The following is a 26,490-nucleotide window of genomic DNA, read 5'->3' on the forward strand; positions in this document are numbered from 1 at the left end:
CCCATGGATTTCTGCTTCACAGCTGCTTTGCTGTTAAAATGGTGTCTACTCATGTTATATCTTAAAATGCAATGTGGAAATACCGCTAACAACTTCACTTAGTTTATCTTTCTGTGTTTGGAGACTGAATGCATGGGTCATGTAGGACATTTCTCCACCCTGTAGGAGATGCACATGCCTTTGTGCCCATGGTGACCCAGGACTGTGTTGCTCTAGAGTGGAGCTTCCTGGATCTCTTGCATGTCCCCAGCAAGTCTGTCTGTCTACAGAGATGTGACTGGCCAGCTGGACGGGGGGTGCTAGGTTATACCTGGTGTGCACACTCCCCCTGGCGTGTTCCTTGTTACCTTTTGCTGTTCCTGAATTAGGAGCGTTGTCATTAAGCATGTGCCACTTGATCTTAGACGACTTAGGGGAGGATTTGATATTTGTCATGGCATTTTGAAACTAAAAGTTAATGTAGTTTTCTGTTATCAAAACATAGTAACATAGTTCACCCTTCCATGTTTTTAGTACTAAAAGGGAAGACTGTTATGTGAGGGTCTGTGCCATCAAATTCCTGTGTCTGTTAGACTGCTCGAACACGGCCCACAAGTCATTCATGGAGGATCTTGCAATCAAGCTGTTGGACAAAGTAAATATGCTTTATTTCTCTTTGTTTTTAACAAGTGAAAAGTCCAGCATTACTCAGTGTTTCTGGATATTTTGTACCAGGAGAAAGCATGAGGTTGGCATTCTGTGTTCTTAGCGGAGTGTTGGCTGTCACGGTCTCACTTCGGGTTGGTTCCTTGAGCCTGCTGATGGCCACTGTGTTTACAGTGCTGTATGCACACAGTGTTCTGTGGAGCAAGTGGCCTGGACAGATGCATGCTGGGAGGCAGCAGGTGTGCTCTCAGGTGGAACAAGAAGTATACTGTGACCCATGGTCAGTTGTGCAGATGGGCTCCAGGAAGGCTCCTGCAAGGGACATTGGGCTGAGCTCTAGATGAACACCCGCCAGGTGGGAGGGCGTGAGGACAAGGTGCAAAGCCGTGTGCAGGAAGGGCCTTTGGGGTCCGTTGTTGGTGGCCAGCACGACAAAGGGCATGCAGCAAAGCGACAGGAATGGGGATGCAGGGAGAATGGCGGAGGGGAAGTGGAGTGAGCTGAGGCCACGTAGATGCTTTAGGAGTCTGCTCTCATTCTGTGTCTTTCTTATGTTCCTAACTGCTTTTGGAGGGACAATGACCTGTGTCCCCAGAACCTCTTCGGTTTGAAGTTTTCTGGTCTGTTCTCGGTAGTGTCGAGCTCCTCCTTGGCCTAACACTGCCTTCCCTGCCCCCAGGACCAGCAGGTGTCCCAGTCCAGAGCCCGCTACTACCAGAACTCTCTCCAGCACCGGGTGAAGAACCGGATATGGCAGGTGCTACTCACGCTCTTCCCCAGGTTTGACCAGGTACTGCCGGCTTCACACTGTCGCTCACATGAGTGTCTCTCAGAGCGACCCGGGAAACCTGAGCAGGCCCATCTGCTTAGACATCCACTTCCTACATGGACTGGCAGTTCCCCGAGAGGCTCCAGCAGAGGCGCCCGTGAGCGGGTTTTTAGGGACCAGCCATCAGTGGTTTGCATGACCTCACTGCAGGTTTTCCCTTCACCTTTCAAAGTAGCATTTTAACTGCTAACATCTCCTCTGCCATTGGTTCCTTTCACAGCTCAGCATTGCTGGGGCATTTGAAGCCAGGCTCATGGCAGCAGTGGTGGGGTTATTGTTTCCTGTGGGGTCTTTTCCCCTCAATCTCAGGGATAGTGGGGACACATTAAACCAGCTAAGTGGAGGCCAGGGTCTCCACCACAGTCTGTGTCCCCAAGTTGCTGCCCACTTCTCTGAGAAGCAGCCAGCTCTCGAGTGGACTGTAATCCGTTTTTCTTTCTTTGCTTAATGTTCTTGTTAAGGGGATGCTTGTTAGTATGAGAAAGTGGAGGTGACCTGTGGCCATAAAAACAAAACAAAACAATACATTTTGAATGCAAACAATTCCCTTAGACTTTAAGGTTGGTTTCCTGATCTTCCCCATCCTCTCTTCATTGTTTGGGGGAAAAAAAAAGTATGTATATGGATCTACTCAGTCTCTTTTTATTAGATTTTTTTTTTTTTTTTTTTTTTTTGAGCACTGAGAATTGAACTCCTGGGCCCTTTGCCACTGAGCCACATCCCCGGCCTTTTTTACTTATTTTTTACCTAATCACTTTTTACATTGTTTTTAGATATACATGACGTAGAGCGTACTTTGACATATTATACATATGTGGAGCATAACTTAAGCCCTTTCTATTTTTTATTTTGAGACAGGGCCTCACAGAGGTCCTGAGGCTGGCCTTGAATCTGCAGTCCTCCTGCCTTAGCCTCCCAGTCCCTGAGATTATAGGCATGATCACTGAGCCTTTTTATTACAATTTTATGAACCCTTGCCTTCTGTCTATGAGAATGTTTCAGTGACAGTATGTTGAGTTTATTGGATGAACTTTTGAGGACCTAGCTAGCAATGACCTCTGGGGTGGCACAGGTGGAAGTGGGCGGGAGCTGCTGACCTCATTGTAGGCCTTTTAGTAGCACTTGTCTTTCAAAGTACCATGTGCCCCACTTCCTGCAGCACAGAAGTGCATCTAAAGGAGCGTTACAGCTTTACAGCTAACTGGGTGTTTCTTCTTGGAATGACGAGGGCCCCCCCAAAAGATGGCAGTGGGGGAATTCAGTAGGTGGGGCCTGAGGAAGAGAGGGCCGCTGTGTCCTGAGCAGCCATTGCTGGGAGTTCAAGGTCCTATCTGTGGTTTCATTACCTGTCACAACAGACTTTCAGGGCAGGCCATAAGGATGTCTGTCTTACAGGTGAGGATGCTCAGAGGTCAGGCGGCCTGCCCCAGGGACGTAGCCAGTGAGCAGGAGGAGCCAGATCCAGACGAGTCCCATTCCAGGGTCCATGCCCGATGCTGTGGCAGACTCAGGGCTTAACATGACTCTCCTACTCCTCTTCCAAGTAGAAGTCATATTAAAATAAGATGTTCTTCCGTAAGGAGATGTAAAACATGTTATATTTAACATGCTTATATAGACAGAGAATTGTTTCCCCACCGGCCCCTTAGTGTACCGTGACTCAGACAGAAGAGCAGTCTTGGAGAGAGAGGCTGGAGAGTGTGGGAGGGTCTGGAGCTCAGGGACTTGGCCAGAAGCAGCAGTGGTAAGAGGCCACCCCTGAGCTTCCCTGGCCTTCCCTGGCCTACCAGGCCTGCCCTGTAATCACTTCTTTCCCCTGCCCTGGAACCTACAGACAGAGGAGCCTGCCCCATAGAACTAATGTAGCCTGCAGGGCACAGGCACTGCAGCGACACTCTGTAGGGTTTTTGGAGAGGTAGAGAGTCCATGAGTCACTTATGAATAACTAAGCCTTCTATAAAGTGGGGACTTTGCTAAAAAGTTAATAACATAGCCATTGAATTTGTGAACTTTATTTTTTCCTCAGAATTTCTTGAATGAGATTATTGACAAGATTTTCCAAGCTGGTTTTATCAACAATCAAGCATCTATAAAATATTTTATAGAATGGATCATTATATTGATTCTTCATAAGTTCCCTCAGTTTCTTCCAAAGTTCTGGGATTGTTTTTCTTATGTAAGTAAATGTTTAACGTGTTAAATTTGGAAATGGTCTCAGCTGCTGTCTTTGTTGGTCTGACCCAGGGTGGCCCTGCCATGTTGGCGTGGTAAACTACTGGCCGACTCTGAGTTAGTTGAGGAGACAGCAGTCCCTGGAGTCCACCCCGATTGTGCCACGGTTTCTGTTTGAGTGCCGGTCTAATTCCAAAATGGCAAGAGTGGAAATGCTTGTTGCTAAGGAGTGAGGACACGGTGCCGTGCAGTTGCTAGGCACCAGGCCATCTTTGTGTGCTGTTGGAGTAAAGCATGATGAGGAATGAAGTGCGTGCCTCCGTAGGGACATTTTGCCTGTGACCATAGTAGGAAAGCAGGAGCCCACTTGTGTCTCTCCTGCCCCCTCCCTCGATGCTCAGCGCTGCTTCTTTCTTGAAGCCACTCTTGGGAACCATGTTGGGGTGAGTGGTGGAGGCCCAGTGCTGGCCTCCTGGCCTCCTAACCTCCTAGCCTCCAGCCTCTCTTGTGTCCTCCCATGTCTATACCTGGGTTTTCTGCTGCGGGGACTCTCCATAGCCTCCCAGTGTAGGCAGCAGTGTTCTGGTGTTTCTGGGCCGTGTTGACTGGGTTGGTGCTAGGGCCCTGTGTGCCTGCAGGGACTTCCAGATGGCCTTTCTGCTCACATTTGTCACCCCAGCTGCAGAGAATAGCAGGGTCAGCCTTGGTGGCTGCAGAGCCTCACTCTGTGTCCCTCCTGGGGTAGCCTGACCTTGAGGATGCCTGCTGACAGGCAGTGTTCCATCAGTGTCTGTCCCCTGTGCTTGTAGTATGGAGTCACATGAGTGTCCTCCATGGGGAGGGGCCTGCAGAGGCGGCAGAATGGAGGCTGGGTCCCCTGGGGCCACCAAGGAGCTGCACACCACTCAGGCCTCTAATGGTCCTGGGCCAGTCCTGCATGCAGGCCACTGCGCCTCCCTCCACTCCTCTTCTAGACAACACCCTCCCCTTCGATCTCGGGGAGTATGGCTCCTAAAGGAAGGGGCCTCCCCAGTACTCAGTCTCCTTGGTGTAGGTCTTTGTGGCATGTAAGCACCACATCTTGGCACTAGAACTTGGACTGTTCCACCAGAACAGGAACTTTGTCTGTGACACTTTCCTGAGTTTTCAAACTACCCGTCATTTCCTTAGATGGAGGATTTGGTCCTCTGACGCTCCACAGGGAAGGTTCCAGCCTGGTCCTCCTGCCCAAGGTCACTTTTCTCTCCAGTCTATCTGGCATCCCTCAGTCCAGGATCACTGATGGCATCTGAGCCCACATCACCGTTGTTGGGAGGTCCCCGCTGGCCACTGCACCCTCTGTGGCCTTTCTCCACAGCTCAAGTCTCCCATGGTGCCGTGTTGACTGTGTTGGTGCTAGGGCCCGGCCCTGCCCTGCCCCGCCCCGCCCTTGGCAACCTCTGCCTTGCCTCAGCCGCCAAGTCTCTGTCTCTCTTATTCCTTTCCCCTGGTCATCTCCTTCCTGCTCCCAAGTCCCCTCCTCTTGAGGCTGCCCTTCCTACCCTGCAGGCCAGGCCTTCGCAGGGCGGGCCCTGGGCTCGCCCCACCTCAGGGTTGTGCAGTACAGGCTTTGTGCCTGCCTTCCAAGGGCCATGTGCACCAACCCTGGCTCCAGGGAGCCCTGTCCTGTCTGGCTTTCTATCCTGTCCCTGCATAGGCCATGCTGTCCTCCCCTGCAGAGTCCCCCTTGGGCTGGCGAGTCCTAGCTCACAGGACGCTTGTGGTCATTTATCTAATTCTCTTTCAGGGTGAAGAAAAACTTAAAACAAGTATTTGTACATTTTTATCTGTTTTGTCACATTTGGACATTATCATTCAAAATATTCCAGAAAAGGTAAGTTCATATTATTTGTAAGAAGATTTTAAACTTGAGTTTCAAAACAGGTGCTGTGTGTATTTGTACCAGTGTTGAGGTGTAAAGTGTTTTTTGCAGTTTTGCAATTGTCCCTGTCCCTCCACTGGCTCGGTGGGCATGTACACAGCACCACAGTGAGACCTTAGCACTGACCTGCACACTGAGTAGACACCACATCTGTAGTCACATTAGTGGTGATTCTGTTGATGTGGATGGTTTTTGCTTTTATGAAGGTTTTTTGTATATCTGGATACCAGGGATTGAACTCAGGGATACTCCACCACTGAGCCCCATCCCTAGCCCTACTTTGTGTTTTATTTAGAGATAGGGTCTCACTGAGCTAATTAATGCCTCACTGTTGCTGAGGCTGGCTTTGAACTCGCCATCCTTCCTAGCTTCTGGAAGGATAGGAGTATGCCCAAGCCTGGCAGCGTGAGGGTTCTTTAACGGGCTGCCTTCCTTGAGTGGGGTGTTTGACAAGGACTTCTGCAGAGGAACTCCTTATGGGGGTGGGGGTGGCCGGGAGGACCCTTCCCAGAAGAAGATTAAGAATAAGGCCCCAAAGAGGACAGTGAGCCAATGGCCAGGGCCCAGGGAGCAGCAGGTGTGGGTCCTGAGGTCAGGGAGGCCCTGTGTGGGTGTGTTGCTCTGGGACGTCTGCCTCGCCTGAGCCACTTCTGTGAGGGTGGGTGACCCCCGTTGAGCTGTGCACCCAGCAGTGCTGTCTGTGTACCTCATAGGGGGCTCGCAGTGCTGCCCAAGTTAGGTGTCACTGTGTGTGCCGGGTGCCCCTGAGCAGGATAGGCATGGTAGCTGGCACTCTGCGCTCCCTTTTTGCCTTCCCAATTGCCAAGTGGCATCCTGTGTGGGGTTCACTTGCTGGCTTTCTCCCTCTGAAGTGAGTGGCCTGGTCCTGCAGCCTGCGCCGGCTTCTCGGCTCCCACATGCTCCCGGCCTGAGCTGTTCTTCCTTTTGGCCTGGGGACCTGCTCTCTGCATATCACTGTTACTCTGTTTTCTGAGCACTGAGTTCCTCAGTGTCCTCCCACCTCCTCCTGAGTTTTGCCCTGCCCCTGCTGTGATGACATAGCACTCATCACAGTGCTGCTCACGGGAGGTGGGGGGGAGACCCCTGTGCAGGTGGTGTGACCATGCATGTGTCTCTGAAGTGCAGTGCTGACGACACTTGAGAAAGCCTCAGCCCTGCTCAGGAGCCATGGGCCAGGGCGTGGTCCTGGGCTGACCACGCACCTGGTGGCTCTGGCTGTGCCTCAGTAGTAGAAGCTCCCGAGAATCTCAGCTGCGGGCACCTGGCAAGTGTGTCTAGATGGCTTGGGGAGCGTGTGGTGGGAGCATCCAGGCAGCTTCTGGTGTGTCAAAAGTTGGGGTCTGCTTCCACATTAAGGTACATTGGTCCCCGTGGCTGTCAGCATTGACTAGTGGAACCAGGTGATTCAGAATTCAGGGTGGTGTTGTGCTCTGTTCCTAGGCCGTGAGGTTAGAGTTCACAGGGAGAGACCACAGGACACTTGACACTATTTCGTTGTTCTCTCCTCTTCTTACGGACATGCCTGCCATGTGGTTTAAGGTCACCTTCAGGGAACATACAGCTCAGAAGCCAGAGCAGGGAGAGCGGCACTGTGGGGTCTCACTTAGGGGCACATCAGAGTCACCAAGTTGGCTCCTACAGGAGCTGCTATGTCCTCAGTCCAGCTTAGCTACAGCACTGTAGCTCTGTCAGGTTGGCATAGGAACTCTGGGGTAGGGGACATGCCGCAGCTGTGACAACAGGCAGCCCAAAGCGCCTGTTTTCCTGGGTAGGCTTGATGCGTGAGCGGATGTACCCAGGAGGGCACTGAGCAGACGCTTCGGGGGCGTGGGGACAATTTCCCCATGTGTCCACCTTTCCCTCAGTTGGGGTCGAGCTGCCCACCTGTGTACCTCTCACAGAGTCTCCCTTTCTTTCCAGAGGCAAGTACTAAAGCAGGCCCTCCTCACTGCACTGCAGTGGGGTCTCAGCCACAACTTCAGCATCCGGCTGTATGCTCTGATAGCTCTGAAGAAGGTCTGGGCAGTGTGCAAAGCCCTCTGCGTGGAGGAGTGTGACGCGTGGACGGCTCTCATAGAGTGTAGTCTCAGCCAGGTGGAGAGCATGCATGGTGCAGGGTAAGGATGGCCACTCGCTGCTCTACCAGAGCCAGGGGAGACGGAAGAGGCCCGGCCTGGCGGGCACCCGCTCCTTGGATTACATTCAGCCACAGGCCCAGGAGCCGGGCCAAGTGGAGCTGCAGCGGGACCTTGGTTTGCCTACCATTAGGGCCTCTTGCTCCCTGTGCGCTCCCTGTGCGCAGACTCTGCCCTCTGCCCTCTGCCCCGCCAGTTCCACCCATTCTGGCTCGTCTAAGATCTCCTCCACACCAAGCGCTCACCCAGGAGCCAGGACAACAGGCAGGGCGCTGGGGTTGGGGCCTGTAGCTTAGCAAGCCCCAAGTGGTTGGACACGCACCGTGCTCTGGTCCCACTCCCACCCTGGACACTGCCTAGCCTGCACCTCGTGTCCTTGTCCTTGAGTCTTCCTCTCCGTAATGCTGGGAAATCAGTGTTTCTTCCAACAGCACCTAACATTCCATCACATGGCAGTGCCATGACGTATCCCCGAAACCCCTCTGAAGGAAACTGTAGTGAGGTTCTGTTTTAATGCTGGACCTGATTTGAATAGTTAGCTGGTGGGCCAGCGCAGAGCAGAGGGAAGGAGGCAATGTCAATTTCCCTGGCACCGCTGGAGAGCCCTGGAAGGAGGCAGTGGGAGGAGGTGCTCCCTCCTCCTGGTCTGCCTCTGGCTGCAGTGCTGGGGAGCGGAGGAGGCGCCTGGCCAGGCGGATGAGGCCTGCCAGCAAGAGGTCCCAGAATTGCTGTGGGTTTTGGTGCTGATGATCCTGACTTTAAACTGAGTCTCTCTGTGTTGTTCTTCTTACCTCTACTTTTGCCTTTTAAAACCTGACCGATGGGCTGCGATGTAAGCCCTGCTCATTTTCTGTGTGTCTAGTGTGACAAAGGCAGTGCAGTTGGACAGTGGGTGGGGCTGAGGAGTAGAAACGACTGTGGAATGGCTGCTTCTCCTGGAGAAAAGGGTCCCCCCAGAGGGCTCCCATCCTCAGGCAGTGGCAGAGGTCCTTTTCCCACCTTGCTTGAGACCACCTGAGGCTTCTCACCCCCTTCCTGCTCTGCTAGATGGTGACTGCACCTAAGGCTCAGGGACCTACTTCTCAGAACAGAAGTTGAACCCCCAGTTCTCAGGTTACTGAAGGTCACTTAATTGCTCTGTTTGTCTTTGAGCTCCATTTTAAAATGTGAGATTTTATGGCCTGGCCTGTGCTCAGTGTTGAGGGCTCGCCTAGCATGCAAAGGCCCTGGGTCTATCCCCAACAAGGCCAAAGGAGGGGGGCGTTGTGAAGTAGGTTGGTCCCAGAGAAGCCAGCTGCAGTATAAGCCTGGATGACAGTGACAGTCCTCGCCTGCCCACGGTGCGACCCTGCAGAGTCGTCTGGTCCCTTACTGCGCCTCATGCCTTGCTCCCTGCCCTAGGAATGCCAAGAAGAACTGGCAGCGCATCCAGGACCACTTCTTCTTTGCCACGTTTCACCCCCTGGAGGATTACTGTCTGGAGGTGAGCAGAGAAAGCCGCCTGTAGGGGCCTACTGTGACTTCAGCCTGATGCCACCTGTGGAAACTTTGGAGACTAGGCCAGTTGTCCTCCCAGTCACCTCAGCCTCCTGACTCCTGAGTAGGATTCTGTCACCTTAGGCAACAGGCTTGCTTGCAGACCCCTTCAGCAGTGGGATGTGCCTGTCTGGCTTGTAAGTCCTGGAAGGGAAACTCTAACTCTAAACAGAAATCAGAGCAGATTCCTAAAAGGCAGTGAGTAAGAGCAGGTGCAGGTGAGATTTTTATTGAATGGAAGCCCCCTGGTAATAAAGGAAAATATCTGTTCTTTCATTCATGGCATATTTTAGGTCTGGGTAATTAAAATTGTAGAGCAAATGATGTACCCCCTCACTGGTTGTAACAGAAAGTCCTTATATAATTTTAAGACCCACGATCTTACAATTAATATAATTCTTACAATTAATATAATTAATTCACTGTGTAATTCACTAACTTTGAACAAAGCATAGCATCTTCTCCCTCCTGCAGCTCTAGTTATAATGTGCTGTGTGGAGTTCAGTCCTTGGACTTAGGACTACTCCCTGGGAGGTCTGGTCGGCGTCAGTAGCTTCAGCCAGTGTGCACGCCAGTGATCCTTGGATTACCCATGGACTGGCCTCTAAACACAGAGCTGCATATTGAGAGCCACACACTGGAGAATATTCCTGAGCATCCTCTGGGGCTTCACTCCCAGTACTGTCAGGGCTGTTCCTGTGTCTCACACCCCTCTGCTCTGCATCCCTTGGTGCCTGAGGGGCTGCCTGAGGTCTCCTGAAGGACCCTTTGGCCTCCCTGGCCTTGTCAGCCTCCTCTGGTCAGGTTCCCAGCAGGACTGCTGCATCTGTGGTATCCCTCGGTCCCTTGGCCCCTGCCTCCTGCTGCCACACAGGTCATGACTGTATGTGACCTGATGAATGGTCTGGTCTGTGTGGAGTGGGCCTTGGTACCGACCTGGTACACACTCGGTTGTGGTCTGGATGCCAGTTAAGTCTGCACAGCTGTGGTGGCACCAGAAAACCATGCTCATGCTAAAAGCTTTCCTGAGGACAGGAGCGCTGTCCCAAGGCAGCGTTTTACTTGAGCTGCACAGCATCTGGGCCTCGCCCCCTTGACACCTCCCTGTGGTGAGCACCCCTGTGCTGGGTTTTCTTTCAAAAGGTCAGTGGCTGCAGGGGGGCTGCTCAGGTGTGACTGTGCCCAGCAGCCCCTGTGCAGGTCCTGAGCCCTTTCACTTGCTGCTGGAATCTGACTGTGTCCTCACTTTATGGGGACCTAGAGACAGAAGGCTCCGACTTGCTTAATGCCACACAGCTGAGGAACGTGGGAGGCCAGAATCTAGGTTCTGAGTATCGCTTGGTAATGAGAGCTCTGACCAGATCAGAAGGCTTGGGAGAGCACATCAGTAACGACAGAGTATTGCTGCTGACATGTCATGTTTCTTTGTTATTTTTACAATTCTGTTTCCAGACCATCTTTTACACCCTCCCACGGCTCTCAGGCGTCATTGAAGAGGAGTGGATCACCCTTGACAGATTTTCCAGCTTCACAGATGTCCCTTCAGGTTCAGGGCCCCTGTGGTGCCTTTCTCGGACTCCGCTCTGTGAGCTAAATCCCGGGGACTGGTCCCAGCAGGACGCAGGTAGAGAGCTGCTTCTCCTTATTTCCCTGTTTGTGCATGAATTCACTGGTTTTGTCACGTAGAGCAGGGGTGGGTGACGCCTCTTGTCTGCCCACCTTGGTGCAGCAGTGGAAGTGTGGGAGTGTGGTGTGGCCTTGACCTAGTCTTCCAGGGGAGAGGCAGCTTGGCTGCAGCAAGACAGCAGCTTCCCTGTTCTCTTGAATAGGTGGTTGGTTAATATTCACTGCTCTGTATCTGTAAAAATCAGGTTTCCAGAAGGACCACAATATGGATCTCCTCTGCCCCTTCCAGGAGTAGAGCATCTGTGTTGTGGTCTTCCTCGTCTCTGAGGTCTCTGGCCTGGTCATCGCGCTCAGTGCTCTCCCTGTGCGCTTCACCAATGGCCACTTCTGAAAGCTCCCCTCTGAGCTACCTGCTTGCAGTCCTCCGTCTCTTGGCCTGAGCTGACTGGACCTCTGCAGCCCGCTGTTCCTCAAGCTCTTTAAACTCAGCACATCCAGACTGGACTCCACTTTCTGTCCACCTCGCCTCCTCTCTGTGCCCTCTATTAATGGTCACTCTGTCATTCTTTTCCTGGTCTCCTCTTGCCACATCCACCCACCACCCAGCCTTGGTGGTGGAGCTTCAGCCAGCTGGCTGCTTCTCCTGCCCTCCAACCCCCTGTGGTGAGGACTTTCCAACTTCACTGTCTCCACCATGGCCAGTGCACGAGCCTTGTGTCCGTTCTCAGCCCAGTGCTTCCCAACATCACTCCCAAGAGGGATTTCTCTAATCAAACAACATCACTGCCATTATCCTCCATCTTCAAATGCCCCAGGGGCTCCTCTGTATAGAATAAATCCCTCACCTCAGACAGGTAGAGCCTGTGGTCTGGTGCAGGCTGAGCTAAGCCATAGCACTTACTGATGCCCAGGTCACTTTCCTTCCACATCTGCACATGCACAGCTCTGTCTCCCCTGGAAGCTGTGACCTCCCTCCTTGGGCCCTTGGGTCTGACTCCTGCCATGGACGCTACTCATCCCTCCTGTGTGAGCATGCCCTTGGGATTGTCGTGGTTTCCTGCACGTCTGCCCCATCCCCAGCAAACGACTGTTCATTGGCTGGTGGTCCATTTGGGGGGACAAAGGAAGAGCTCCAGCATGGACTCAGTCCTGTCTCGAGCAGACCCTGAAGTTAGATAGGTTAATGACATCTGGTGCCCAGCAGTTGAGTCAAGAGGTGATTCTTTTATGGCACAGCCTTCATTTGAGAAAGTTACCCCAGGTACTTCTAGTGAAATTTAAGAAAAAAAATTTCATTTATATTCTTTTTAGGAACATATTTCCATAAAAATTCCAATTCGATATTATGTTTTTGTTTGTAAAATATGCCATTATTTACCTCTAAGAAAAAAATATTAAACAACTATGATTCTAAATTGCTTCCCAATTTTGTATATGCGAAAATGTGAACCATAGTATATCTTCTGTTTTTATGAAATGTCATAATATATTGATTAGTAGAGCTGAATTTGAAATCCAAGAATTACTACTGAAAATGGTGACATGTTTGGATCCAAGCAGCTTCTCAGTCAGTCAGTGAACAGGTCGGTCTCAGTGGGTGCTCCTTGACCCACACAGACACTGGGCCTGACTCGTGGACCCTGGTGTCCTCTCTCTTCCCAGGCACTGGCTCAAGGGAAGCAGATGGCCCTTCTGAGCAGGCTGATGTGCAGAAGAAGATCATCCCGTGGGGACACGACCTCCTCGACACAGACCTGGAGCTTGTGCTCCAGGACCGTGCTGCCAAACTTGGAAAGTCCATCAGCAGACTGATTGTAGTGGCCTCGCTAATTGATAAACCAACTAATTTAGGAGGTAAACCATGGTTTTCCAGGTAGTTTGCTTGAAATCTCTGGACCTGGACTCTGGTCCTCTGCCTGTTGGTTGTGTCCTCTACATTTAGCCCTCTGAGAGCTTTTGGGGAAGCAGTGGGATCTGATGAGTGTGGTGTGATGCTGGGGACCATCTGGATGACACAGGTGTTCTGTACAGGCCTGTGCCGGACCTGTGAGGTGTTCGGGGCCTCAGTGCTGGTGGTCAGCAACCTTCATTGTGTCCGTGACAAGCAGTTTCAGCACCTCAGTGTCTCAGCTGAACAGTGGCTTCCTCTGGTGGAGGTGGGTGGAAAGTAATCTGTTATTGAACTTTTACTGGGGAAGTGTGCAGTGTTTTGTCTTTATGTGTTAGGCAGGCCTTCTGCAGGAATTTGTAGGAATTCAGCCTTTCATAGATTAAAAACAATACTTAAAAGAATACTCTGTTTTCCATATTTCACAGTTTTATTTTTAGAAATCATCAATAATTCAATATTCAGTAAAATGTATCCTGATACAGCTCACTCTTGCTTTAGAAATGATTCTTATAAAGTTGTGAGTTGGGAGGGTTTTCTTAAAAAATATATATAGTTGTAATTTTTTTTTTTCCTTTAAAAATACCTTTAACTAATTTAAGAGGTTTTTTGTTAACTTTCATTTTACTCCACACAGGGCTGTAACTGATTTATTTTCTGCTCTTTACAAACTGACATTCAGGTGAAGCCGCATCAGCTCCCTGGTTATCTGCAACAGAAAAGGGCAGCAGGTTACATGGTCATTGGCGTGGAGCAGACTGCCCACAGCTCAGACTTGGCCCAGTTCTGCTTCCCTGAGAAGTCGTTGCTCCTGTTGGGGTGAGTGGCCTCCCTGTGCCCTTGGAATGTGTTTCTCATCTGGCAGTTTTCCTGGCCCTTCAGCTGTGCCTTTGGCCTGGAATGTTGATGGAAACCCCCTAGTTTTCCTTTTATTTCACCTGTCTAGGAGGGTCAGGAGGACACAGAATTGACCTGTAGGTCTCTGTTAGTCTTATTTATTTCCTGAAACCACACTTCCTTCATCTGTCTGTCTGATGTGGTAACAGTCAGAATAACCAGGAAAAAATTGTTATTGTCAGAAAACTCAGATCTTTTGCATTTTCCTCCCTCAGCAATGAACGGGAAGGCATTCCTGCCAACCTTCTACAGCAGCTGGACGTGTGTGTGGAGATTCCCCAGCAGGGCGTCATCCGCTCACTGAACGTGCACGTGAGCGGGGCCCTGCTGATCTGGGAGTACACCAGGCAGCAGCTGCTCAGGCGTACAGGAACCTCATCGTGAAGCCTGTGCCTTATCTCGGTGGTCACGGTGCCTCTTGACTGCTTTTTAAACTATTTGGAATAATGAAAGAGATTCTGACATTTATTGGGATATGAATTTTTTTTTGTTCTTGCAATTTAATGCCAAAAACTTGTTCATGTGCCTTAAATATATCATTATATATTTTCTCCTTTGATAAATCTTTATATAGATACATTATTTTGCTTATTAATAAAACATTTTACATAATTATGAAAATAAAACATTTTTTTAAAAAAGTCCTTCTAGAAGTTAGTATCATCAGAAATACAAAGTGCACTCAAAGTGAGGCAGAATTGAACAGCCCTCACCTCCAAGCACCGGAACCCTGAGGTCATGGGGACGAAGCAGGAAACCAAGGCAAAGGCACTGGAGGAAGGTAGTCTGGCCTCCTGCGGTACTCTGCCTTCCCTACCTTGTCTGGCAAGATGTTAAGCCAGCTTCCCTGTAAAGTTCACAAACCATGAAGTAGGCCATAGTCATTCATATTAAGTTCTTAGGAAATTTCTCAAATGCATCTTTGTTCAGAGAGATGAAGTAATGGTTAGAAATAGTATGTATTGAGAAAACTACAAACGAGAACGCAAAGAACTCGAATGACTCCTCCAAATTGCTGCTGAAGCTGAGAATGAAGTTCACAAGTGTTTGTTGGTGGGCTTCTTCTGTCTTTTTTTTAATTTGGTAATTTGACTTTCTTATTTAATAGTAACCATATATCACCATCCAGCAATCACCTTCAATTATATCTGGGTCTTTTAGTAACAAATTTCCTAGTTCATACCCATATATTTACTTTTTCTTCTATAATTTTGAAACTAACTTTCATTTTGCAGAAGGACTGCAAAAATAGCACAGAAGTTTCCTTATACCTGCTTCACTGTGATGCCTAAGTGATCTTATAAAACACAGTGCATTCATCTGAATTAGGACCTTGGTGTTGATCGAGATGCTCTTCACCAAGTTGCAGACTTGAGTCCAGTTTCCTGTTTTCCACTACTGTCCTTTTCCTGGTTTGGATACACATTACATTAAGTGTTATTTTGAAGAGTGCTGGTCCAGTGTTTTGTAAACGTCCCAGGATTTGGGTTTGTCTGGCATATTCTTGGAGGTTACAGGTTCTAAGAGTAGGTGAAGGGGCCTCTTCTGCCATGAGGTTAGACAGACATGGTGGCAGCGGGGCGGGCTCACGCCTCCATCATTTCCATCTGGTGAAGACCTCTTCTGCTGCATTGTTTTCTAAATTTGCTCTCTCCCTCTCCATGCCTTTGTCAAAAGCAAGTCACTCTGCCCAGCCTGCCTCAAGGGTAGGGGAAGCAAGCTCCCCGTGGAGGGGGAGCACTGGAGTCTGTGGCTCTTGTCAAGACTGTGGCAGTCATTAAAGGACATCCTGGGGGCTGGGGATGTGGCTCAAGCGGTAGTGCGCTCGCCTGGCATGCGCGGGGTGCTGGGTTCGATCCTCAGCACCACATTAAAAAAAATAAAGATGTTGTGTCCACCGAAAACTAAAAATAAATAAATATTTTTAAAAATTCTCTAATGTCGGAGTCCAGCTCCAACAGGGGGTCTCAGGAGACGAACGGATGGTGAGGAGTCGGTGAAAGGAGGGGTGGAGAAACAACACAGACACCAAAGTGAAGGTGCTGAATCCCAATCTTTACTTGTGAAGTTAATCATGTATACTTTTCATTTTGGCAGGCTCACAGTACTTTGTGGTTACAAAACAGGAATCATTAGTCAAAGAAACAAAGTATTACGTAGCTACAATTAGAATAGAAGAATGTATCTTGGCTTATGTATAAGCAAGCATTTTTCCTTTCAGTTCATGTTTTGCTTTGAGCTATTTCTGCTTAGTTAACTTTTAATAATAGTTAAAAATGTCCCAAACTATTGGCCTATACCTTGACTATTCTTTCTTTTTTTTTTTTTTTAATATTTATTTATTTATTTTTTATTTCTCGGCGGACACAACATCTTTGTTGGTATGTGGTGCTGAGGATCGAACCCGGGCCGCACGCATGCGAGGCGAGCGCGCTACTGCTTGAGCCACATCCCCAACCCCAATTCTTTCTTGACTTACTGACTGGAACCGGTGCCACGGTTACGGCAAGCGGTTAACTTGAAAAAAGAGGCTCCTAATTTTAATCAAACAAGAGTAAGAGCACACACTATTGTGCACAGGAACAAGAACAAGTTGCCCAGTACTAAGCACTAATTTGTCTTCTTAACATTAATTCTTCTTCTCTAGATTTTAATTTAATTTCTCAAAAACTTCCTTGACAGGAATACAGGGAGTTTTTCATTAAACATTAACAGTTTACATTTCACAGCTGAATCATTGCATTTTGAGCAAACAGATTTATTTTTTAGAAGTAGTTGCATTAATTGGGAAAGTCATGATTTTTCCTGCATACTTAATGGTCATATGAGAAGTCGCAACTGTACTTACTTATTAATGTCTCTTTGTTCTGTCCACCACTGATGTTTGTGTTCAGGATGGACACTGCCTGCAGCAGTTACTTCTGTGGCATGTACTGCTGGTGCTCTATTCACCTGTGGAATTCCTTGTTAGAGAAGACTTCTTTTTTCTATCAGTGTGGACATCCTGTGTCCTCAGCAGGCTCCTGGGACCTTGTTCTTACTGCTGCCTTACTCTTTGGCACTACATGATGCTCTAGGTCTGTTTCATCTCTCTCCTTGGTGGAGTGGGACATCTCTAAGAGCCTTGGCACAATTCACTGGAGAACAGTGTTAGAAACCCAGACCTGGGCATGAGTAAAGCTGCTTTAAGCAAACATCCCTATATAATTTGCAGTTCATTTGTGAAAGACCTAGGAGTGGGGCTGCTGGATTGTGGGTCACCGTCACTCTTAACTGCTCTCCAGAGGGGCTTTCCTAGGTCCCACTCCCACTGCAGGGAATGAGTAACTGCTGCACTTTCCTGTTGGCACGAGGATTGTCAACTTCAAAGTCATTCTAAGAGGGGAGTGATGATGTATCATGGAAGTACTAATTTCCATTATTCTAATATTTAATAATAGAGCACTTTTCATGTTTACTTCCCATTGTATATTATCTTTCAGTATCTATTTGCATAATATGCCCACCAATTTTTTTTTTTTGGCACCAGGGATTGAACCTAGGGGTGCTTAAGCATGGAGCCACGACCCCAGATGCTTTTGAGACAATCTTAACTGTTGAGGCTGACTTTGAACTTGTGATCCTCCTGCCTCAGCCTCCTGAGCTGCTGGCATTGCAAGTGTGCACCACCATGCCCAGATGATTTTTCATAAAAGGGGGTTTTGGTTTTATATTTTGTATATATAAGTCCTTCATTAACTATGCTATCCACAAATATTGTCTCTAGGTTGTATTATACCTTTTCGGGGTTTTTTTCCCCATTCTTTAGTGTTTCTCAATTATATCAGCTGTGAATAGAACCAGCTTTATTTTTTCCTTCCTGATCTGTCTTTGATTTCCTTTTTTGCCTCACTGAACTAACTAGGAATACAGTCATTCTCTCATCATCTAGTATAACATTAGCTGCAGGTTTTCTAATAGATGGCTCTTACATTTTACCTGTGTGTTCTGAGTTCAACCTTTTCCAACCTCAAGCTGTAATGCCTATATTCAAGTGTTGCTTCCCAGGAACATAGAGTGACAGCTTCTATTTATAATATCCATTGTAAATATTTCCCCACTACTCATCATCTATTCAAAAAAAAAAAAAAAGATCAATGTGTTTTTATAATTGGTTTTAATAGTTTCTTAAAATAAATTTCTTACTAAATTAGAACTAGGTATATTTAAACCACTGTACTTCAAATCTTCATAGTTGAAACATGGATCTTCTGTTACTTGTCCAATTTTGTCATGAAGTACTGTACACAGCGAACAAGTACTGATGTATGCCATGTCAAACTACTAGTGTCACAGAATCAACATAGCATTTTTTAATGTCCAGAAAGAATAATTTCAACCTTTATGAAAAGTTCAGGAAGTTCCTAGGAATTTGTAGTTGATTCAGAAGGCTGGAACTGTCCCGCTTCAAATTTTTCCTTGAATTTTAAGTAGTCTCTTCTTTTATCAAAATATTTTATCTGTTGAGATGAAAAAGGCTTAACTTAGGGCAAGTTATGCAGCTTAATAAGCAAAAGCAGATTTAAGTGCAACAAATTATTCATTATAAATCCATACAGAAACAGCAAAGGGATTTGTATTCTGGAACCAGTCAGTGATCTGGGGAGTGAGCCCCTGAGAAGTGGGGTAACAGGTGAGTTAGACCTTCAGGGGCTCAAGACCCTGCTCTCTGGCTAGCCCAGGAACCTTCTACAGGACTGTACAACCTGAGAGTCTTCCAGCAGTCTGAGTCCACAAAGTTCTGGCTTAGGCTAGAAGTCTTCAGATTTGAAATGCTGGGTGGTTCTAAGTTTAATGTTTATCACCCACAAATGACTCGTCCAGAAACAAACACTTGAGACAGACATATGAAAATTACATTTATGAACTATGAGTAGTTAAATTGAGGGTAAAAGTTAAGTTTATTGATGATTTGGTTTTGTTTTCCTCTTTTCATAGTGAATTTGAAGAATATATATATATATATATTTTTAAGTTATAGATGGACACAATACCTCTATTGTTTATTTTTACGTGGTGCTGAGGTTCAAACCCAGGGCCTCACATGTGTGAGGCAAGTGCTCTACCACTGAGCCACAACCCCAGCCACTGAAGAATATTTTGACATGGCAAAATCCTAGAAGTAGAAAATGCAGGCCAAGGAAGCAAATGTGGCTGCCATAAAACTGCCACAGCGTATACCTGAGCTGCTGCCAGGCAAGGCAGGGGCAGAGTACCACCCGTGTGTACCATGAGGCCGACCAGACAGCACTAGTTCTTTTGTTGAAAGCCTTTCTTAGGATCTAATTCTTAAATATTTTAGTGGAGTTTGAGAGCAAATATTAGAGTGGACTGAGAATGTGGAAATCTACCATGCCTGGTATCAAGCCACAGGATAGAACTGAGAAACAGCTGTCAAGCAAGTGTTTCTCCCAAGGAAGGGCTGCAGCCATCAACATCCAAAAGGACTTGAGTCTTAGGATTTGAGCGCTGCTTTCTTATTCACTGAGAAACCCTGTTCTCTAAAATCATAGGGGGTCACAAGTTTGCACTTTAACATTTTTTCAGTAAGAATGAAGAAGCATCCCTGATCTGCACCCCAGGCACAAGCTTCAAATATGGGACTTCTGCAAATGATATTCAATCATTTGGGGAGGGGGATTGAACCTAGGGCCTCACACATGCTAGGCAAGTGCTCTACCACTGAGCTACAATCCTAGCCCCTTGACATTCAGTCTTTACCAAGTCCCCTTCTCAGTCCAGAGATGATGAGGGTCTGTTCATACACAATCTCTGCTTTGCTCCAACACCATCAAAAGTGCTTCATTTAAAACTTACCCAAGTTTGATCTTTCCCCTAAACTCTTCAGTAACTCTTTCCCTGTTTGGTGAGATGCTTCTGTCCTTTGGTGTGTGTCTCCCTGGCTACAACATGTCCATATGCTGCGGCACTACAGACTTATCCCTGGTAGTCTAGGGTGGCTGTTACAGAAAGGATACCAAATGAAGGTGATCATGTCCTTCATGTTTTTGTGGCAAATTAAGAGCATGGAGTCTCAGGTCCTATCTTCAACCACACAACATACAATTCCACTTAGAGGTCCTACTGTCTTGTCAGCCCCAAGAGGCCAGAACTTAGCCCCTCTCCAACTGAGCTTCTCTCAAAGCTATACATTTATCACTGTCCCTGTACAGAGCAGGTCCTCATCATTCTTCACCTGGATTGCTGGGACATCTAAGACATGAGACAGATTCTGGGATCAGGAGACTTACCGGCAAGTTCCCTGTCTGCTCAACTGCTAGGCTAATCTGAGACTTATTTCCTATTGTGTTACTCTAGACACAACATGGCTTCCCCCCAAATAGAAGGAAAATTACAGTGGAAGAGAAGAAATGTCTCTGGAAGAAGGCCCTCTCCCATGCCTCTTGGGAAAAACCTTTCAGCTTTTATTTTGTGGCAGCTGGGCAGGAGCTCAACAAGGTGACACCAAGAAGAGAGCAAAGGGGAACATGCAGCAAGGGCGGACACCCAAGAGGCAGGCTAACTCAGACAGCCTGGGCTCAAGATCATGGAGCAGAGCAGGGATGCTGACAGCATGCAGGGGAGCGCTTGCTGCAAGGCTGCAGGGCCACAGAGGCGCTGCTCGGAGGGGCACTGACAGCAGGTCTGCGTCGTCTAGCAATGCTCCTGAAGTAGAGCCTCGAGAAGTCCACGATGCTAACGTCCGAGAACCCACAGAGGCTTCGAGGCGCTCTACAAACTCACTACCGTCCCCCGCGCGAGGGAGCTCCGGGCGATCTGCACGCTCCCGCCTGTCAACAGCCCCGGGGTGGTCTGCAAGCTCACGTCAGGCCCCAGCACCGGGATAGCTCCGGGGCGGTCTGCGCGCTCCCGCCAGTCCACAGCCCCGGGGTAGCTCCGGGGTGGTCTGCACGCTCACGTCGTCCCGGAGCGGTCTACACGCTCACATCGGGCCCCGCCCAGCAGTAGCTCCCGGGGGTGTTTGCGCGCACTCTTCGCGCCCCAGCCCAGGTATCTGGATGCCGTGACCTTCGGGCCGGCGACTCACCCACTGCTGGGGGCAGCTGGCCTCGAAGGAGCTGCGGAGTCGCCGGCAGAGGGCCGCGTCCTCGGCGTGGGCGTCCAGGCACCGCCAGTACTCGTCGCGCGCGCCCCAGCATGCCTGCCGCTCCTTCCTGGAGGGCGCCGCCATGCCGAGCTGCCGGGCCCTCGCACGCGCGGCGGAGAAGCGCGAGCGCTACGCCCCCGGAAGTGCGCCGCCGGCTCGGCTCGACTAGCCCACTACCCGCAGCTCGCGGCGGAACGGCCGGGGTTAGAAGGGCACTTCCGTGCTGCCGTCGCCGTGCGCGGGGGCGGGACTTCCGAGCCCTGCCCTGAGGGGACTTTCGGCCTGCGAGGGCGCGGCGAGCGGGCTTACGCGGCTCTTCACCCCGCGTCTGGCGGTGTCCTCGCGCCGGAGCGCCCCCTCCCGGCCTGGGGTGGAAGCGGGACCCGGCAGCAAGACCGGCGCTGCCCTTGGTCGGCGCATCTCTTCCCCGGCGCGGGAAAGGGTGCCCGGGTCCTTGCGGGATGTTGGGCCACGGAGCCGCGGCGAGGCCCGCCGGCCTGTGGAAGCTGAGCCTGGGCGTGCCTGCACCTTGGCGTCATTCCGTAAAGGTGTGTCGTCTCAGTACCGCCCGCGGAATTCAAAGAGGGCGAGAGGATCCTGGAAGCCTTCCATGCTAGAAAAAATACATTTAAGAGGTATATGTACCTAATGAAAAGTTTCACTTAATGACTGCATATGTCTCCAAGTGACACTGCGACTTTCATAGTGGAAGTACACTCTGATGTTCACACAAGAATGATGTCGCCCAATAGTGCGTTTCTCAGAAGGTATTCTTATTGAGTAACAAAGCAACACGTACTGTGAATCATGGAAAGTTAAACTTGACAGAACACAAAGAAAAACATGGTCAAAGTGGAGATTTCATAGGGATTTCTCAGTAAATGTTAAGGCAAGCAAGAGAAAAATCAAGCTATAGAAAACTTAACATGATTTACAAACTTGACGTAACAAATGTGTTCAGAAGAACATTCCCCGAGAATGCAAGGGTCTTACCTCTGAGCCACATCGCTAGCCCCAGAATTTACCTTTTCTTAAAAGCAAACTTGAGATGTCCCCAAAATTGACTATATATTTGGCTATTTGCAACTAACTGCCAACAAAAAAAAAATGTTTTTTTTTTAAAGCCTCAATGATCACTTTATTGCAAATAAATCTATAAAACCTCTAGATTTGATTAAGATCATGAAGTCCCTGCAGGTGTAATTGAGATGGACAGATTAGCGTGAATTCCCTAGGTGGGCCCTAAGTGCAATCACTATTCTTATGAGGGAGGTGGAGGAGATGAGAGCAGAAGGCCTTGTGAGGAGGTAGCTGAGATGAGAGTGCTGTGGCCACAGCCTGGGAACACTGTCTGGGAGAGGTGAGCAGGATTCTCCCACAGAGCCTGCAGAGGGAGTGGTGGCTCTTCCGACCCTTATTTCAGCCCAGGGAGGCATACTTCAGAGTGCTGGCCCACAAGAGAACACATTTCTGTTGTTGTAAGCCACCTTGTTTGTGGTAATTCATTACAGCCGCCACAGGAAGAAAATACACCCACCAGAGTAACTGGGAGGAAATGGGGTCTCATAACCAGCTAACAAATGGAAAACGAGAGTCATGTATGTGTATGACATCCTGCGATGGAGTCTCCCTACCCTTACAGCCCCAGTTGGGTTACCCTGTCAACTTTCCCCTGGCCTCTTTGGAGACTTTATTTCCTGTGAGATGAGAAGGAGGGAACAAAGGCTCCCCTTGAGCAAACTTTAGTTAGTTGTGAGCCCTCTTCTCCACTAGGCCTTGACCTTGGCCTCCCTCTGTCTTATTCCTCTTTCCCTACTAACCTGGCTTCAGCAAGAATTCTGCTAAATTGGCTTGATAAGAATCACCCATCCTTGATATCTGATGTCCTGTGATGTCTTATGTTGTCTCTTATCCATACCTTTTTTTTATTTGTTCTACTTAGTTATACATGACAGCAGAATCCATTTCAATTCATCATACACAAATAGAGTGCAACATTTGAATTCTCTGGTTGTATATGATGTAGAGATGCACCATTCGTGCAATCATACATGTACCTAGGGCAATGATGTCCATCTCATTTCACCATCTTTCCTACCCACTTGACCCTTCTCCACCCTCCCCTTTGCCCAATCCAAACTTCCTCCATTATCCCCCCCCCCCAATCACAGATCAGCATCCACTAATCAGAAAATATTTGGCTTTTAATTTTGGGGGATTGGCTTACTTGGCTTAGCAGTGATATTCTCCAACTCCATCCATTTACCAGCAAATTCCATAATTTGATTCTCTTTTAATGCTGAGTAATATTTCATTATGTATATATACATCTGTGTTGGTTCCACAGTTTACTATAAACATTGATGTGGTTGTGTTACTGTAGTATGCTGATTTTAAGTACTTTTGGTATAGACTGAGGAGTGGGACAGCTGGGTCAAATGATGGTTCTATTTCAGGTTTTCTGAGGAATCTCCACACTGCTTTCCAAAGTAGTTGCACCATCTTGCAGTTTCACCAGCAATGTATGAGTGTGCCTTTTCCTCCACATCCTGGCCAATACTTATCATTGCTTGTATCCTTGATAACTGCCATTCTGACTAGAGTGAGATGAAATCTTACGAGTAGTTTGATTTGCATTTCTCTAATTACTAAAGATGTTGAACATTTTTCATATATTTGTTGATCACTTGTATATCTTCTTCTGAGAAGTGTCTGTTCAGTTCCTTAGCTCATTTATTGATCGGGTTGTTTTTTTGGTATTAAGTTTTTTGAGTTCTTTATATATCCTGGAGATTAGTGCTCTATCTGATATGCATGTGGTAAAAATTTGCTCCCACTCTGTAGGCTCTTTTTTCCCCTCAATGATTATTTCTTTTGTTGAGAAGAAGATTTTTAGTTTGAATCTATCCCATTTATTGATTTTCAAATTTTATTTCTTGCACTTTAGGAGTCTTGTTAAGGAAGTCAGGGCCTGATCTGACATGATGAAGATTTGGACCTACTTGTTCTTCTTTTAAGTGCAGAGTCTTTGGTCTAATTCCTAGGTCCTTTATCCACTTTGAGTTGAGTTTTATACATGGTGAGAGACAGGAGTTTAATTTCATTCTGCTGTATATGGATTTCCAGTTTTCCAGCACCATTTGTTGAAGAAGCTATCTGTTCTCAATATATGTTTTTAGTGCCTTTGTCTAGTATGAGATAACTGTATAAATGTGGGTTTGTCTCTTGTGTCTTCTATTCTGTACCATTTGTCTGCCTGTCTATTTGGGTGCCAATACCATGCTGTGTTTGTTACTGTTGCTCTGTAGTATAGTTTAAGGTCTGGTATTGTGATGCCTCCTGCTTCCCTTTTCTTGCTAAGGATTATTTTGGCTATTCTGGATGTCTTATTTTTTCCAAATGAATTTCATGGTTGCTTTTTCTAGTTATATAAAGAATGTCATTGAATTTTAATAGGAATTAAATTAAATCTGCATTACAATTTTGGTAGTATTGCCATTTTGACAATATTAACTCTGCCTTTCCAAGAACATGGGAGATCTTTCCATCTTCTAAGGTCTTCTTCAATTTCCTTCTTTAGTGTTCTGTAGTTTTCATTGTAGAGGTTTTTCACTTCTTTTGTTAGATTGATTCCCAAGAAATTACCAACAAATTTTAAAGATTGAAATAATTCAGTTTTTTTTTTAACATAATGCTATTAAGCTAGAGAGCATGAACTGTGAAAATGTTATTATGGAGTCCATGGACAAAGTCAATAATGATGAAAAAATATTTTGAACTGAACAATAAATTCAATAGCAATGTCTGTGGACTGAAGCTAAAGCAGGACTAACACATTTATAGTCTTATATACACTTATAGTACTTATAGTACACTAGAAAAGAGCCTGAAATGTCTTGAGCTAAATATCCCTTTTTAACAAGTGAGAAAAATAAGACTGAATAAAGTAGAAGCACAGAAGTAATGTGAAGAGCAGAAATTAATGAGATGGGAAACAAGTAGTGGTGGACAGAGCCAGCCTCTCAGTCACGCACACCTCTTTTCAACTCCATGTTCAGTGACAGCAGACAAGTTGCTTGGAATTTCCCATGAGGACAACATTCACTCTGTGGAAATCAACAGACAAGCCAAGATTTTGTTTCTGCTATGTTTGCAGCAAATTCACTAGCATACCATTGCATTTAATAGACTTAAAAAACATTGATTTTTTCCAAAAAGAAAAACTAATAAAATTAACATCTGATAGTACTGAACAATAGAGATACATTAACTTTTATCAGTAATGAAACTGGATCTATGGACATCCAAAGGTTAGAGGATCTTATAAGCAAATGCAAAAAAAAAAAAAATCAGATGAATATACAGATTTCAGGAAAAATAAGTAACTGATACAAGTAGATAAGTCTTTCAATAATTTGAAATAATAGTAAAGAATCTTTCTACAGGCAAATTCCAGGTACCAGCCTCATCAGTAAATTCCTCAAAATGAGCAATCTCACTCTTACTGTATAAGGCTACCATAGCTTGTACTAGTAAAAAAAAAAAATCTTCAAACCTTGGAAGCACCAAACTCTTTGGAATTCATTTGATGAGAAATATGACTTAAAGCTAAACAGGGCTCTTTATAGTTGTTATTTATGCATCACTTAGGTCATTATGTGTATGTTTTGATGTAGAAATATTAATGTGTTTTATTATGGGTCCCAGTTGTTGTTGAAAGTTTTATAGAATATATATTCTGTGTTCAGTAGTACCTTTCCAATATTCAAAGAGTCTATATTCCAAATACTTCTGAATCCAAGGATTTTAGATAAATTACACAACCATGTATGAGAAAATACTTTTATGACTTTGGAGTAAAAAAAAATAGCCTTAAAGGAAAAGAGAGATATATTCAACTACATAAAAATTAATGACTTTTGTTTACCAAATACCAATATAAAGTAAGTGGAAAGACAAATTATTGTGCGGGAGAATTTTTCAAAGATATATAACAATTAATACTTATATTAAGTACACCTACAAACCAGTAAAAATAAGAAATCCTCATTTTAAAAAGGTACAGAAGAGGGCTGGGGATGTGGCTCAAGCGGTAGCGCGCTCGCCTGGCATGCATGCAGCCGGGGTTCGATCACCAGCACCACATACAAACAAAGATGTTGTGTCTGCTAAAAACTTAAAAATAAATATTAAAAATTCTCTCTCTCTCTCTCTCTCTCTCTCAAAAAAAAAAGGTACAAAAACATTTGATAATACCATAAAGGATGATCAATATATGAAAAGGCCAACATCCTCTTTAAGTAACCACAGAAATGAGCATGTAAATCACAATGCACTACTAACAGATACACACCTGATCAAAGAATAATTGAAAAGTCTGACAGCAACACATTTTAATAAGGATGAAGCAAGGAGAATCATTATACATTGGTGGCAGCATGAACTGGTACAATCTGGGAAACAGCAGCATTATCAAGTAAAATTGAAGGCATGTATTTATTATGGCTCAGCAATTCTAATGACTCCCTTGTGTGTGTATGTATATTTGTAATAGCAAAAACCAGCAAACAACCCAAAACTTACATCAGTAATTGGATAAATTTTACCACAGTCATGCTATGAAGTATGATACAATGAAAAAGATCAACTATCATGGTTTACAATAACAGGTGA

The 26,490-nt window shown here is 46.9% G+C and overlaps 2 protein-coding genes across 3 annotated transcripts in view; one reads left to right on the forward strand and one right to left on the reverse strand.

Moving 5' to 3' along the window:
• The window catches only part of TARBP1 (tRNA guanosine 2 -O-methyltransferase TARBP1), a 51,132-nt gene extending 35,151 nt beyond the window's left edge, over window positions 1-15,981 (forward strand). For both annotated transcript variants that reach the window (XM_081296952.1, XM_081296951.1), the window contains exons 20-30: window positions 514-634; window positions 1,325-1,435; window positions 3,501-3,650; window positions 5,433-5,519; window positions 7,509-7,705; window positions 9,125-9,206; window positions 10,712-10,883; window positions 12,548-12,739; window positions 12,917-13,041; window positions 13,456-13,592; window positions 13,886-15,981. In XM_081296952.1, the coding sequence (XP_081153078.1) occupies window positions 514-634; window positions 1,325-1,435; window positions 3,501-3,650; window positions 5,433-5,519; window positions 7,509-7,705; window positions 9,125-9,206; window positions 10,712-10,883; window positions 12,548-12,739; window positions 12,917-13,041; window positions 13,456-13,592; window positions 13,886-14,054 (1,543 nt within the window). In that variant the 3' untranslated portion in view covers window positions 14,055-15,981. The remainder of the gene's footprint in view (window positions 1-513; window positions 635-1,324; window positions 1,436-3,500; window positions 3,651-5,432; window positions 5,520-7,508; window positions 7,706-9,124; window positions 9,207-10,711; window positions 10,884-12,547; window positions 12,740-12,916; window positions 13,042-13,455; window positions 13,593-13,885) is intronic.
• Window positions 15,982-17,809: 1,828 nt separating this feature from the next.
• COA6 (cytochrome c oxidase assembly factor 6) lies at window positions 17,810-21,012 on the reverse strand. The gene is made up of 2 exons (XM_081297207.1): window positions 20,758-21,012; window positions 17,810-18,169 (listed from the first exon to the last, which is right to left on the reverse strand). Exons 1-2 carry the CDS (start codon window positions 20,899-20,901, stop codon window positions 18,074-18,076), a joined length of 240 nt encoding a protein of 79 aa, XP_081153333.1. The 5' UTR covers window positions 20,902-21,012; the 3' UTR covers window positions 17,810-18,073.
• Between the last annotated feature and the right edge of the window lie 5,478 nt (window positions 21,013-26,490).

The sequence above is a fragment of the Spermophilus citellus genome (genome assembly GCF_964194105.1).
Source record: "Spermophilus citellus genome assembly, chromosome: 6".
Classification (NCBI taxonomy): Eukaryota; Metazoa; Chordata; class Mammalia; order Rodentia; family Sciuridae; genus Spermophilus; species Spermophilus citellus.